This window comes from Microtus oregoni, unplaced genomic scaffold (genome assembly GCF_018167655.1).
Source record: "Microtus oregoni isolate MIOR12 unplaced genomic scaffold, Mior012 000030F_ref0000283, whole genome shotgun sequence".
Classification (NCBI taxonomy): Eukaryota; Metazoa; Chordata; class Mammalia; order Rodentia; family Cricetidae; genus Microtus; species Microtus oregoni.
Genome location: NW_024543089.1, coordinates 1,484,182 through 1,501,258, shown reverse-complemented (window position 1 = coordinate 1,501,258; position 17,077 = coordinate 1,484,182). Strand labels below are relative to the sequence as shown.

General features: G+C 37.3%; 1 protein-coding gene across 1 annotated transcript; it reads left to right on the top strand.

The window, feature by feature from the left end:
* Positions 1 to 1,192: 1,192 nt before the first annotated feature.
* Positions 1,193 to 1,768, top strand: LOC121465425 (keratin-associated protein 13-2-like). Its single transcript, XM_041678670.1, has one exon. It carries the CDS (start codon positions 1,193 to 1,195, stop codon positions 1,766 to 1,768), a length of 576 nt encoding a protein of 191 aa, XP_041534604.1.
* The last annotated feature ends 15,309 nt before the right edge of the window (positions 1,769 to 17,077 follow it).

Sequence of the window (17,077 nt, the reverse complement as noted above, 5' to 3'; positions counted from 1 at the left end):
ACACAGTCATGAATATATATGGCTGGATTTCAGATGTGAGCAGGAAGAACCCTAGTGAATAAATCCCCTGTGACTTAATGATTGAGAATGAAAACCTCCAGTCAGCTACAGAGATGAGATCCAGTATCTTAGTCCTCCTATTACACAGATGGGATTCAGTATCTCCATCTTCCTATCACACAGATGAGATCCATTGTCCCATTTTTACTACCACACAGATGAGATCCAGTGTGTCCATACTTCTATCCCACACAGATGGGATCCAGTATCTCATTTCTCCTATCCACATAGATGGGATCATGGATCCCAGTCCTCCTGTCCCACAGATGAGATCCAGTATCTCCGTCCTTCTATCCCACACAGATGAGATCCAGTATCTCATTCCTCCTATCACACAGATGAGATCCACAATACTTCAGTCCCCTTATCATACAGTGGCTATAATATTTGTTGTCTCTTCTATTCTACAGTGTCTTTTATAGATTGATTCAAATCCACAAAGTTTTACACTTGCGATTCTCTTACATGTTGGCTCCTTGGAATCACGACACTTATCCTTGTCCAGCACTTGCTATGACCATTTTCAATCTTAGTCACGTTTTCTTGGCCTTTATGGCTAATGTGCCTTTGTGTGACAAATGCAGGTAAAACTTTGTAATCTATGTGGAATAATTTTGTAAACTGAACATCAATGGTGACAGATAAGGTTAGCCTTTTGTAGGTTCCAAAATATTCTCAAAATAACACTCAGTTCATTAACTTGAGAAATGCATATTACGAATATCCACTATCATAGAAACAAATTATTTTTATAACATCGACAAAACGCATAAAAATTGTGTCAAGAGAAATATCAGGGATTTTGCTAGACATGATGGAATAAGCATTAGTGTGAAACAGTCAATCATGGCATCCCTGACAAGGCAGAAGCTCATTGTCATAAATATAACAAAATGACAACACCCATAAATATACGGTGCAGAAAACTATTCAAATTACAGGTACAATTACAGAGATTACTGTTCCACATTTGTAAACCAGGAAGCACACAAATGCATCAAGGATGATGCTGTTGGGTACCACACCTGCCACACCTGGGGCTGAGAGTATATAAACCCAGCTCTCCACAGGGTGACATCCAAACTCAGAATCCTTTCAGTTGCATCCAGCTGAGCTTACATCTCCTGTCAACATGGCCTACAGCTGCTGCTCTAGAAACTCTTCCTCCCGCTCCTTTAGTCGCTACCTGCCCACCTCACGTTCCCCCTGTGGCTCTTCCTACCCCAGCAACTTGGTCTACACCACTACCAGTTGCTCTCGCAGCCCCTGCCAGGTAGAATCCTCACTGAACACCGGCTGTCAGGAGACCTGCATTGAGCCCATCAGCTGCCAGAGGTCCTGCGTGGTGTCCAGCCCCTGCCAAGTGGAATCTTCTCTGAACACCAGCTGTCAGGAGACCTGCATTGAGCCCACCAGCTGCCAGAGGTTCTGTGTTGTGTCCAGACCCTACCAGACAGCCTGCTACTACCCGAGGAGCTCCACACCTTGCAGACACAGCTGGGGATCATATGCTGGATCTCTGGACTTTGGATCCGGTAGCTGCCATTCCCTGGGCTATGGATCTAGAAGCTGCTACTCAGGAGGCTGTGGATCCAGTAGCTTCAGGTCTCTGAATTGTGGAGTCTCTGAATTCCCTTCCTTGAGTTTTGGATCTAGATATTGCTATCCAAGCTACTTGGTGCCTCTTTCCTTTAAACCTTGTTACTGACCAATCTGTGGGTCAAGCCTCTATGGAATAAGCTGCTAAGTCTTTATGTTTTCCTATGTCAAATCTAAGCTCGAAAGCTCTTGCTTCCCTGCCTAACTCCTTCTGATATCATATCATCCCTCCTTTAACAGCTTCCTCTCTAAACTTCAGCAGATTATGAGATCAGTGGGTTACCCAAAATTATGCTCTTCTCTCCGTACTGATGATGCTATTTGCTTTCTCTCAAAGATCATTTGAAAAATGAAAATTTCATCTAATAAATTTGTGCAATCTGATATTCATGCATTGTCCACATTTTCGTTTTTTCACTCAGTTTATGCGCTTGTGGTTTGGAAGACATAAGATCAGTGGGATTATCCAGCTGAATTTGGGGTATACGATCTGACATTTTGCTTTGCTTTATATTTGGAAGTTGTCAATTCTAGCAAGATCATTATTCATGTCCAAACAACAGGGATCAACTAGTGTGAATTGCCTGAGATTAAAGTACATGAATTTCTGTTAAGCCAAGGAAACAAAACAAAGATAGAGATGCCAACATCAAGAAAACGATATTACATAATTTACAAGCTGAATTCTTTATATAAGAGAAATATCAAGTCTAGTATTTGAATGTAGATTTTCAGTCAGGAGAAAGTAGCTTTAAACAATTCTCAGAACCGATAGACATTTACGTATTGGTGTACATGCTAATCTTCCTGCCTCTTGTGATGGCCTAAGAACCCCTGCACCTCATCCAAACACATAAGGAAAAGGACAATAATCTTGGATCAAGAGGTGCTAGAGGTTTCCTACTACCTCCCAGGCTCCACTCCAATCAACTGAAGGGAAGGGCAACACTTCTATGAAGAGATTTAATTTACTTGGCTTTCTCTGTGTCTCAAAGCAAGTTAGGTACAATTAACATGACATAGTATCTTAAAGAAAATTTAAGATTACATGGATTATGATCATTCTAGGGGAAAAAGAGGAAATGCCACTCAAAATAATGCATTTTTATTGAACTGCTGGAATGCAACATTCTAGAAACATTTGTGCCATTTGCAAAGATTCTTGGAATTGTCTACTAATATGTCTGATACAGGGAAGGACATTTTTCCCTTACCTTCTATCCTTTATTGGTTGACATTTATAATTTCCTGGATATTCACAACTGTTAAAGGGAGAAATGACAGCAGATACTCCATGTAAAAATTGAGATATTAACCTTCATCAGGCAATGAAAGGAGACAGAGACAGAGACCCACATTGGAGCACCGGACAGAAATCTCAAGGTCCAAATCAGGAGCAGAAGGAGAGAGAGCACGAGCAAGGAACTCAGGACCGCGAGGGGTGCACCCACACACTGAGACAGTGGGGATGTTCTATCGGGAACTCACCAAGGTCAACTGGCCTGGGTCTGAAAAAGCCTGGGATAAAACCTGACTCGCTGAACATAGCGGACAATGAGGACTACTGAGAACTCAAGATCAACGGCAATGGGTTTTTGATCCTACTGCATGTACTGGCTTTGTGGGAGCCTAGGCAGTTTGGATGCTCACCTTACTAGACCTGGATGGAGGTGGGTGGTCCTTGGACTTCCCACAGGACAGGGAACCCTGATCACTTTTTGGGCTGACGAGGGAGGGGGACTTGACTGGGGGAGTGGGAGGGAAATGAGAAGCCGTGTTGGAGAAGAGACAGAAATCTTTAATAAATAAATAAATTAAAATAATTGAGATAAGGTGGTATGAACTCAAAGATATACAGAGTATATGTTCATAATAAATGCAAATCAAAACAAACAAACCAGTGAGGTTAATGAGACACATGTGATACAGTAAAACATGCTACATGAAGGGCTTTATGTAATAGTCAAAGTCTCAGAGATTTTTGGCATTAGGGGTTACATATGTATTTTTACATGATCAAGAAATTTTGCCAGGATTTGATCTAAAACTTTGACAAACTTCAATTCATTTTGTACTTCATTCTATTCCCTTCCTGTCTGAAACGAAAAATCTCCCCCCCACACACACACATTTAATCGTTCAGTGAGAATCATTCATGTAGTATTACCTTGATCTATGTAGCATGCTCTGAAAAATGATCAGACACAGGCTATGGCATGTGGTGTTATGTAGGAGTTACACAGCCTCTGTGAAAAAGACAAAAAATACAATGATGAAATAGAGTACAGTAAAGGCTGTAACTAGGGAAAACTTTGATTACCAACATTATTTGGAACACACACACATATATTATAGTACATTTCTATTTTCAATTTTGCTAGAATGTTGCAATGTATCTAGAAATAGCACTACCATCTAGTATGTCTGTCATGATTGTAAATATATCCCATCATAAGATTACTACTTTATTTTCCATGACATCATCAGTACTTGTTGCTATTATCATCACTGTAAAAACAGTAGTAAAATTTTGGAGAGTTTTATGAGGGTTCCTAAGATTGGATTGTGAAACCAAATTGCTAGAATTAAATAATGTATTTTAAAAGCTTGGCAAGCCTGAAGCGAAACTGAATGTATTTTATCCTCAGTGATATTTTTCTTTTGCTAGTGACATAGGAACATATAGTCATTGAGCTTCATTTTTGTTATTTTGCATTTTTTTGCCTTAGTATTTTCTAAATATTTAAATAAAAGGTATTTCATTGACATGAGTGAAAATGATGGAAAACAAATTAAATGTGCATTAAAGTGGTATGTCAACAACTCTTTGCATCTTCTAATTTAGATAAGCATCTTTTATTGCAATTTTTCTATTTTTATTCTTTTAAAGAACACACAGGAACTGTGATCTATTATTCCATAAAATTGAGATGTTATATTGGGTTGAAGAGCCAAGATTTTCATAAAGATTTCTCATATACCTTTCATTTTGGTTAAGTGTTATGGAGTCTTAGGTACTCATACCTATATCCCTATCTATTCTTTAAGTCTTCCACCTCAATATTCCTACTTATTTTATCCATGGCAATTCATGATGCTCACTCCGGTGGTTCCCTTCAAGTATCTTGCCTTCCATGGATTCTCTAGGCTAAATATAGAAACAGTATTTTCAAAGCTAGAATCAATCAGAATGACAACATATGGGGATTATGTATTTGTGTCACAGTGTTCTCACCCTATATGATTTGTTCACATTTTCTTCCACTTAACCAGACATTTTATGATTTCATTCTATTTACAGCTGAGTAATGTTCCATGTTTTTAAGTGCTGTAGTTTTCCCTTCGTTTGATAAGCATCTTGACTGATTTGAATTCCTACTAGTTGGGAATGGAACCACAAGGAATATGGATGTGCATCTGTCTCTGTTGTAGGCTACCGCCTCTTGAATATATGCTCAGGAATGATCATAGCTTGGTTTTGTTGTACTTCTATTTCCAGGTTTTGAGAAATCTCCAGACCAAGTCCCACAGTGATTGTACTTGGTGACACCAGGACCATCACTGTATAATGGTTTAGCTTTCTATCCATGTGGGTGCATTTATGGTCATTTATTCTTAATCCTACCATATCTGAAAGGGGGTGAGATTAAATCTTAAAGTGATTTTATGCTGTATTTTCCTGATTGTTAAGTATATCGATAGTTATGTCTTTGTTATTGTTGTTTAAGTTTGAACTAGCCATGTGTATTTCTTGCTTTGAGAATTCATGTTTACCATGGTAAATTTTCAATTGATTGGTTGTTCGTGAGAGTGGAGGAAGCCACTTGTTTGTTCCAGCCACCCAGAACCAAAATAATCATACAGAAACCAAATACAATTAAAACACTGTTTGTCCCTTTGCTCTAACTTCTTATTGGCTAACTCTTATATCTTAGTTGAAACCATTTCTATTAATCTGTTTATTGCCCCATGGCATTGACTTACTGGCTAAGTTTCGGCAGCACGTCTTATTCTGACAGTGGATCCATGGCATCTCTCTGGCTCTGCCTTCTTTTTACCAGAATTCAGTTCTGTATTCCTTGCCTACCTAAGTTCTGCCCTATCTATCAACAGGCCCAGGCAGTTTCTTTATTCATTAACCAATGAAAGCAGCACATAGACAGAAGAAACTCCCATACCAGTTGTTTTCTTTGGTGTTTAGTTTTTAAAGTTCTCTCTATACTTTATAGCTTTCTATCAGATATATAGGCACTGCTACTGCAAAGAATTTTCACCCATTTTTTAAGTTGCCTCTTCAATTGCTGATGATGCTCTTTGCTGTGCAAAAGTTATGAGGTTCCATCTGCTGATTGGTCAGCTGAGTGTTAGTATAATGGGAGTTTATGCTGAATGTCAATTCCTGTGCATCCAGTTAAAACCCACTCCTTACTTTATTCATTAAGTTCAGAGTATCAGACCATATGTTGGGGGTCTCTGATCCATTGGAAGCTGAATTTTGTGAAAAGTGAGATATAGGGTATGTTTTAATTTTCTTCAAGTTTTAAGCCAGGATTTCAGGCACCACTAGTTGAAGAAGCTGAGTTTGTGCCAATGCATTGTTTTGTTGCTTTTCTAAAAAACTACTGGGTATATTTGTTTGTTTTAAAAACTGCATCTTGTATTCTTATATCCTTTTCTATTTTTCATTGACTATTGCACCTTTTATATGCCAGGTCAAACTTTATATGCCAGTGTTTTAAATTTTATGACTTGGTGGTATGATTTGAAACTGGGTGTGTTGGCTTCTTCATATGTTGTTACTATGTTCTATGCTCAGAATATAGGAAGGTTATTGATTTGCATGTGTTATTTTATTACTTAGTCACTTTTCTGAAATTACTTCTGAAATTTCTTCTCAGTACTAAGGGTACTGTTTATTGAATATTTGGGTATTTTAGTTGTAGAATCGTATTATTTGAATATAGGATTAGACTGACTTCTTAATTTTATTTTCATAGAGCTCTAAGATTTTAAACACTATTTTGAATGGGAGTGAAGGGATGGACCCCATTCTCTTTTCTCGACTAAAGTGAAAGTTTTTGATCTTTCTCCATCAAATATGTTGGGTGTAGGCTTCTCATATGTGAGCTCTTTTATTTTGAAATATAGTCCCCCATCTTTAACTTCCTTATTATGCTTATCATAAAGTAAAGTTTTGGGGACTTTTTCTGATTATGATGTCAGTGTAACATCCGCTTCATCAAGAGAATTTTGTAACCTTCAATCCTTTTCCATCTCATAAAACAATTTAAGTAATAGTACTGTTAACACTTCTTTAATTTTCTGATAAATTACTGTAATAAATTTATTTAGTCTTGTGGCTTATATGTTGGAGGAATTTTTACAACAGCCTCAATCTCATTGCTGGCTACAGATTTTTTATTACCACTTATCTCTTCTTGGTTTAATTTTGATATGTCATGTGTTCCTTTCAATTCTTTATCTTCTTTTAGATTTTCCAATGCAGTGTCCTATATTTTTGTGTTCAGTATTTCTTTTTGGATCTCATTGGCATTTGTTGAAATGTCTCCCTTCCAATTCTAATTGTTTTTACTTGTGTATTCTCTATTTTTATTTTGCTCAGATTAGTTAAGAGTTTGTTAATGCTGTTTATTTTAACAAATAACTAACTTAGTTTTTATTGATTTTTATGGTTGTTTTACTTTTTTCTACATATTTTTTTCTGATTTTAATTATCTTTCAATTTATAACATTTGGATTTAGTTTTAAATTGTTGTTCCTAAAGTTGTAAGGTATATTCATAAAGTATTAGCTTTAAATTGTTGAAAATTATGATGTAGACACATGGTATTACATAATTTTTTGTAGCATATCATTTATGTTCCAAGATATTGGCAAACTGTGTTTTCATTGCGATGTGATTCTAAAAGTTCTTTTTCATATTTATTTCTTCAGTGTCACAATTATCATATAATAGAATGTTACACACTCTCCTTCCATTTGTTTACTTTCTAAGGTTTCTATGATTGTTGGTATCTAGATAATTTACATCCTTGCGATTAAGTGAAATAATTGGAAGTTTATTTGATTTGCCTGCATTTGTTGAGAAAGTACAGGCACTAGAAGACTCTCTCATGAAGAATAAATTCTTTTTAAATGGAAATAAAAAGAAATGTATCCTACAAAATGTTCTATATGCTTAAGTTTGAGACAGAATCAAAAGCAACACAATATTACCAGCTTAATATTACCAACTTCCTAATGAGAAATTCTGGAAAAATTCCAGACAGAGAATTCAGAGTAGTGATTTCAGCTATGTTGAGATAATGGAATGAATACATAGATATACTCCGTGAGTTAAAAAAAGAAAATGTTTGAGTAGAATGAGAAATCAAATTCCAAATATGAAAGCAGAATTCAACAAAGAAAAGGGATTTCTGAAGAAAATCAAAGCTGAAATGATGTTAAAAAAATCTCAATATGCTACCTTAAAACCTCAGTGAAAATTGTCATTATATATAGAAGATGGTGAAAATATAAAGTCATGGATGGGTGGCAAATAGTAGGAAATAGATCATTCGGTAAACTTCAATGATAAAATTTTTAAAGTAATATAAATGGAGCATGGAAGAGCTTTGTATCAAGACAGGAGGGAAGAACACTCAAATTATGTTCATAGAAGGAGACTACTAACAGAAATTCTTTTAAATGTTAATAATGAGATACCTATACAGGTACAAGAGGCCTACTGAATAGTATCACGCATGCAAGATAAGTACAGAAACACCGTGAGACATAAGAAAGTCACCAAATACACAGACTAATGAAAGTATATTAAAATCTGTAAGAGATAACTGGAGGCTCATTAAAATAATGCATGATTGTTGTATTGAAAACGTTAACATTTTGAGTTCTTAGAAATATGTAATCCAATTTAGAGTTTAAAAGAAAAGAACTTCCAGTTCATTCTGTTGTACCCAGAAAACTATCTATTAAATTGAAAGAATAGCACAAATCATCTACAATAAAGACCGAATAAAGTAATTTATAATTAGTAATCCTGATCTACACAGCATGCTGGAAGAAATTAGTTGGACTACAGAGAATGATGAACTGAAAAGGACATGGGCAATTAATAATCAATAGCAAATGAGTAAATCATAAGTCCAAAGAGACATTTCCCATTGTAAAACAACAAAATGATAAAAAATATAAAACATTCATGTATAGTTCAATGATCTTTTTATTTTCAAAGAGGATGTGACAAACAAACCAATTGACTTAAAAAACAAAATCCATCATTTCTCTGCCTCTAGTAAATGCATCTTGCCATTAGCAATAGATATCATATTTAAGTAAAAGGATGGAAACTAGTATATCAAATATATGGATCTGTGAAATAAGCAGGTTTAGATATCTTCACAGTGGACAAAATAAAATTTAAACTAAAGCTTTTCAGAAGATGAAGGTCACCACATTCATTGAAGAAATGTCATCAAGAGAATATTACAATTCTAGCATATAAAAACACACTGTTTTAGGATATTTTATCAAATTGTGAACATGCAGATTACATTATTTCCTGAGGGGGGGGCGGTTTCTAGTTATATGTTTCTAGTTACAGTGTGTCTCAGCCCTAACACATTTCTTTAATCCAGGGGTTTTTGGTTTATTTTAAACAGTATATAAAAAAAAATAACATTACGTAGGTAAAGAGGTGAAGCAAGCAACCAGTTGACTGGAAATAACCAAACAGAGTAAAAAAAAGTCATGAGGAAGAATAGAGAGACACATAGGAAGTAGAATGGAGAGACATGGAATTGGAGGAGTCTTGTTTGAGACAGTGTAGGAGTCTATACTTCTTTTAACACACTAGAAAAGAAAGGGCAGACTGGTGCTTTCCTTGTCTCCCTGAACTAGCAGGTCCCTGAACAAGCAGGTTTTCACCATAGCACCTGGCTGAATATTCTTTATTGGTTCAGCCCACTGACTGAAATATCATAAAAAACAAATAACACAAATGCATGTTATTATCACATGGACAGATGAATCACACTGACTAACTGAGAAGCCATTGGATTTGGTAAGACACCTAGAAGTCTTCAAAGAGAAAGTTAAGGAAAATTAAAAGAAAAACTTTCCCATGTTTAGGATAGGGAATATTGTACAGTGTGTTAGGATACTGTATAATGCTACTTTACATGGTGTAAAAATAGCAGAAAGTGAATAAAAAACAACCATGACATAACTGAGGTAAATGACAAAACAGTGATGGAAAGAATATCGATTATAATTACTACCAATCTGGTAATTTATACTTCATTCCTATAGCCATAGTGTTTTTTTTGTTCAAAAAGTGAAAGATGGACATAACATCACCCAGCCCAGCCTGTCTGGGCACTGGGTCCGAATCCTCGGGGCACCCAAGCGGGCAGGAGTCCCTTTGTTTCTATTGCCTGCCTGCACCAAGCAGGGTAGGCGCTTTCTTTGCAACCTGCCCAACCAGCACGGAGACCTGATCTCTCGGCACCAGGAGAGCCAAAGTTGGGGAGAGACAGCATTGGGTAGGTAAGGAGACCTGATCCAGTAAAAGAAGATACATAAAGGAGCATTTGGAAGAATAGATGGGCAGACGCCAAGGCAAGAATTCGCCCAACAAGCTAAAAAGCAACATGAAGCCACCAGAAACCAGCGACCTCACAACGGGAGGACATGAACACCTTAATCAAGAAGAAGTAGAAAAGATTGACTTCATGAAAGTGATTGATGCCCTTAAACAGCATGTAAAAAACGCCCTTATAGAAATGGATGAGAAATATAACAGAAAGTTTGAAGAATTGAATAAATCAGTGAATGATACCCTAGAAAACCAAGGAAAAACAATCAAACAGATAATGGAAACAGTTCAAGACTTGAAAACTGAAAAGGAGGCAAAGAAGAAAACACAGAGGGCCGGCTGGACATGGAAAATTTAAGTAAACAAACAGAGTCTACAGAAACAAGCATAACCAACAGAATACAGGAGTTAGAAGAAAGAATCTCAGATTCTGAAGATACCATAGAGAAAATAAACACACTGATCAAAGAAAACAGCAAGTCAGACAAACTCTCATCACAAAATATTCAGGAAATATGGGACACAATAAAAAGACCAAACATAAGAATAATAGGAGTAGAAGAAGGAGAAGAAGTGCAACTCAATGGTCCAGAATATATTTAATAAAATTATAGAAGAAAACTTTCTCAACCTAAAGAAAGATATACCTATGAAAGTTCAAGAAGCATACAGAACACCGAATAGGCTGGATCAAAAAAAAAAATCCCCTCGCCATATAATTATCAAAACACAAAGCATACAGAATAAGGAAAGAATATTAAGAGCTGCAAAGGAAAAAGGCCAAATTACTTATAAAGGTAAACCTATCAGACTTACACCTGACTTCTCTATGGAAACCATGAAAGCCAGAAGGTCCTGGATAGATGTACTTCAAAAATTAAGAGACCATTGAAGCAATCCCAGACTACTATACCAGCCAAGCTTTCATTCACTATAAATGGAGAAAATAAAATTTTCCAGGATAAAAACAAATTTAAACAATACGCAGCCACAAATCCAGCCTTACAGAAAATAATAGAAGGAAAATCACTAACCAAGGAGTCCAACAATGACCACAATAACTCAGACATCTAGAGACCCTTCACAAACAAAAATCAAGAAGGGAAACACACAAACTCTACGACTAAAAAAATGACCGGAGTAAACAACCACTGGTCATTAATATCACTTAATGTCAATGGACTCAACTCACCTATAAAAAGGCACAGGCTAAGAGATTGGATACGAAAACAGGATCCAACATTCTGCTGTTTACAAGAAACATACCTCAACCATAAATGCAGGCACCTACTCAGAGTAAAGTGCTGGGAAAATGCTTATCGAGCAAATGAACCTAGGACACAAGCAGGTGTGGCCATACTAATCTATAACAAAGTTGACTTCAAACTTAAATCAATCAGAAGAGATGGAGAGGCACATTTTATACTCATAACAGGAACAATTCATCAGGATGAAGTCTCAATCCTGAAGATCTATGCCCCTAATATAAAAGCACCCACGTACCTAAAAGAAACATTACTAAAACTCAAGGCAGCCATCAAACTGCACACACTAATAGTAGGACACTTCAACACTCCTCTCTCACCAATGGACAGGTCATTCAGACAGAAACCTAAGAGAGAAATAAGAGAATTAATGGAGGTAATGAATCAAATGGACTTAACAGACATCTATAGAACATTCCACCCAAATAGGAAAGAATATACCTTCTTCTCTGCAGCCCATGGAACCTTCTCAAAAATCGACCACATAGTCGGTAACAAAGCAAACATCCACAGTTACAAAAAAATATTAGTAACCATCTGTGTCTTATCAGATCACCATGGATTAAAGTTAGAATTCAACAACAATTCTACCCCCAAAAGCATACAAATTCATGAAAACTGAACAGTCAACTACTGAACCATACCTTGATTAAGGAAGAAATAAAGAAAGAAATTAAAGTCTTCCTGAAATTCAATGAAAATAAAGAAACAACATACTTAAACTTATGGGACACGATGAAAGCAGTCCTAAGAGGAAAGTTCATAGCACTAAGTGCCCACTTAAAGAAAACAGAGAAAGCTCACATTGGAGACTCAACAGCCCACCTGAAAGCTCTAGAAAAAAAAGAAGCAGACTCACCTAGGAGGAGTAGAAGACTGGAAATAATCAAACTGAGGGCTGAAATCAACAAAATAGAAACACAGAAAACAATACAAAGAATCAATGAAACAAAAAGCAGGTTCCTGGAGAAAATCAACAAGATTGACAAACCACTATCCAAACTAATCAAACGGCAGAGAGAGAATTAGCAAATTAATAAGATCAGAAATGAAAAGGGAGACATAACCACAGACACAGAGGAAATTCAGAGAATCATTAGTTCTTACTACAAAAGCCTATATGCCACAAAACTGGAAAATGTAAAGGAAATGGACACTTTTTTAGATAAATACCATATATCAAAGTTAAACCAGAACCAGGTGAACAACCTAAATAGACCTGTTAGTCGCAAAGAATTAGAAGAGTTTATCAAAAACCTCCCTACCAAAAATGCCCAAGACCAGATGGCTTCAATGCGGAATACTTCCAGAACTTCCAAGAAGAAATAATACCTATACTCCTTAATGTATTTCACAATATAGAAACAGAAGAGACATTGCCAAATTCCTTTTATGAAGCTACAGTTACTCTGATACCAAAACCGCACAAAGACTCAACCAAGAAATAAAATTATAGACCAATCTCACTCATGAACATCGATGCAAAAATCCTCAACAAAATACTGGCAAACCGTATCCAAGAACACATTAGAAAAATTATCCATTATGATCAAGTAGGCTTCATCCCAGGGATGCAGGGCTGGTTCAACATACGAAAATCTATCAATGTAATCCATCATATAAATAAACTGAAAGGAAAAAACCATATGATCATTTGATGAGATGCAGAAAAAGCATTTGACAAAATTCAACATCCCTGTATGATAAAAGTATTGGAGAGATTAGGGATACAAGGGTCATACCGAAATATAATAAAAGCTATATACAGCAAGCCGACAGCTAACATCAAATTAAATGGAGAGAAACTTAAAGCCATCCCACTAAACTCAGGAACACGACAAGGCTGACCACTCTTGCCATACCTCTTCAATATAGTGCTTGAAGTTCTAGCAATAGCAATAAGACAACATAAGGGGATCAAGGGGATTCAAATTGGAAAGGAAGAAGTGAAACTTTCGTTATTTGCAGATGATTTGATAGTGTACATAAGCGACCCCCAAAACTCCACCAAAGAACTTTTACAGCTGATAAACACCTTTAGTAATGTGGCAGGATACAAGATCAATTCCAAAAAATCAGTTGCCCTCTTATACACAAAGGATATGGAAGCAGAGAGGGAAATCAGAGAAGCTTCACCTTTCACGATAGCCACAAACAGCATAAAATATCTTGGGGTAACTCTAACCAAGGAAGTGAAAGATCTATTTGACAAGAACTTTAAGGCATTGAAGAAAGAACCTGAGGAGTATACCAGAAAATGGAAGGACCTCCCTTGCTCTTGGATTGGGAGGATCAACATAGTAAAAATTGCAATTCTACCAAAGGCAATTTATAGATTCAATGCAATCCCCATCAAGGTCCCTTCAAAATTCTTCACAGATCTGGAGAGGACAATAATCAACATTATATGGAAAAACAAAAAACCCAGGATAGCCAAACAATCTTATACAATAAAGGATTGTCTGGAGGCATTACCATCCCAGACTTCAAACTCTATTACAGAGCTACAGTAATGAAAACAGTGTGGTACTGGCATAAAAACAGAGAAGTCGACCAATGGAATCGTATAGAAGACCCAAATTTTGACCCACAAACCTATGAACACCTCATTTTTGATAAAGGAGCCCAAAGTATACAATGGAAGAAAGAAAGCATCTTCAACAAATTTTGCTGACATAACTGGATGTCAACCTGTAGAAGAATGAAAATAGACCCATATCTATCACCGTGCACAAAACTCAAGTCCAAATGGATTAAAGACCTCACTATCAGTCACAACACATTGAACCTGATAGAAGAGAAAGTGGGATGTACCCTACAGGAGATGGGCACAGGAGATCACTTCCTATGTGTAACCCCAACAGCACAGACACTAAGGGCAACATTGAATAAATGGGACCTACTAAAACTGAGAAGCTTCTGTAAAGCAAAGGACACTGTCACCAAGACAAAAAGGCAACCAACTGACTGTTAGAAGATCTTCACCAACCCCGCAACAGACAAAAGTCTGATCTCGAAAATATATAGAGAAATAAGGAAACTAGACTTTAAAATGCTAATTAACCCAATTAAAAAATGGGGCACTGAACTGAATAGAGAATTCTCAGCAGAGGAAGTTCAAATGGCCAAAAGACACTTAAGGTCATGCTCAACCTCCTTAGCAATCAGGGAAATGCAAATCAAAACACCTTTGAGATATCATCTTACACCTGTCAGAATGGCTAAAATAAAAAACTCCAATGATAGCCTTTGCTGGAGAGGCTGTGGAGGAAGGGGTACCCTCATCCATTGCTGGTGGGAATGCAATCTTGTGCAACCACTTTGGAAATCGGTGTTTCGGTTTCTCAGGAAATTCGGGATCAACCTACCCCTGGACCCAGCAATACCACTCCTGGGAATATACCCAAGAGATGCCCTATCATATGACAAGAGCATTTGTTCAACTATGTTCATAGCAGTGTTATTTGTAATAGCCAGAACCTGGAAACAACCTAGATGTCCTTCAATGGAAGAATGGATGAAGAAAGTGTGGAATATATACACATTAGAGTACTACGCTGCGGTAAAAAACAATGACTTCTCGAATTTTGCATGCAAATGGATGGAAATAGAAAACACTATCCTGAGTGAGGTAACCCAGACTCAAAAAGATGAACAGGGGATGTACTCACTCATAATTGGTTTCTAGCCATAAACAAGGGTCACGGAGTCTACAATTGGTGATCCCAAAGAAGCTAAGTAAGAAGGTGAAACAAAGGAAAAGCATATAGTTGTCCTCTTGGCTATGGGAAGTAGACCAAATTGCCGGGGAGAAAATTGGGATCTTGGGGGTGGGGTGGGATGGGGGTAAGGGGAGATGTGGAGAGAAAAGGGAGAAGGGGAGGATGGGGGGAACTTGGGGAAAAAGGAGGATTGGGATAAAGGAAGTTTAGATAGGGGAGCACGGAAGCACAATTCTAAGTTAAGGGAGCCACCTTAGAGTTGGCAAGAGACTTGAACCTAGAGTTGCTCCCAGATGCCCAAGCCGAGGTCCCCAGTTAGTTCATTGGGTAGCTGGGTATAGGGAACCTGAAATGACCCTATCCTATAGCAATACTGACGAATATCTTGCATATCATCATAGAACCTTCATCTGGTGATGGATGGAGATAGAGACAGAGACCCACACTGGAGCACTGGACTGAGCTCCCAAGGTCCCAATGAGGAGCAGAAGGAGGGAGAACATGAGCAAAGAAGTCGGGACCACGAGGGGAGCACCCACCCACTGAGACAGTGGAGCTGATCTATTGGGAGCTCACCAAGGCCAGCTGGACTGTGACTGAAAAAGCATGGGATAAACCTGGACTCTCTGAGCATGGCGAACAATGAGGGCTGATGAGAAGCCAAGGACAATGGCACGGGGTTTTGAACCTACGTAATGTGCTGGCTTTGTGGGAGCCTAGCCTGTTTGGATGTTCACCTTCCTAGGAATGGACGGAGAGGGGAGGACCTAGGACTTACCACAGGGCAGGGAACCCTGACTGCTCTTTGGACTGGAGAGGGAGGGGGAGAGGAGTGGGGGGAGGGGGAGAAGAGTGGGAGGAGGGGGAGAAGGGAGGGAGTAGGGGGAGGGAAATGGGAGGCTGGGAGGAGGTGGAAATTTGTTTTTTTTTTTCTCCTTTTCTCAATAAAAAAATGGAAAAAAAAGCAGATTTGAAGGAATAATGAGGACAGAAAAATATGGGGAATGGTGAAGAGGGACAGAGTGGAGTAAGGGAATCATGAAAATAAGAATAAGATACCATGATATACATATATATTCCATAGTAAAAACCAATTATTTTGTAAGCTAAGTAAGTTACCATCAAAAGGAATTAGGACACAAAGGAGTTAGAAAACTTGACCAAAGGACATGAAATAAAAGATGACTACAAGTTTGAATGTACTTGTACATATGGTGTAATAAATACTGCAAAATGAAGTTTAAAAAAAAGTGAAAAATGGACTGATAAGATTCAAGCCTTGGAAAGAATTATAAATGAAAATAAGAAAAATTCTTAGACACAGACAGATGAAATTAGACAAGAATCTACCTTTTTAAAAAGAAACTGAAGAGGGGTGGCTTAAGGTTAGAAGAGAAATCTTAGTTTATCCAGTTATAATACAGAAACTATCAGCAGATTATAAATAACCCTGAGCTTAAACGGAAATTGAATATTAGAAATATTCGATTTTATGAGGTTTCAGGAAGTAGTCATTTTATAGGGTATTCATCCACTCTATGCTAAACAGATGTCAAATTCATGAATAACTCAGGATAGAATTTTCCGTGACTCTTAAAAGAATTGACAAGAGCAATATTGGGAGCTAGTCTTCATTTAAAACACTGAACATTTTGAAAGAGGGAGCTAAGACCAAAATAGGGTTAGAGGTGTTAGTTTCTCCCAGGACAAGTTTCTAGGTTTAAGTCAATATGCTGAGGTACAAAGGCAACTTTCATTTGATGACCGTGCCTTAGCACTGTGTAGATTAGTCCCTTTAAACATTTGGGACATGG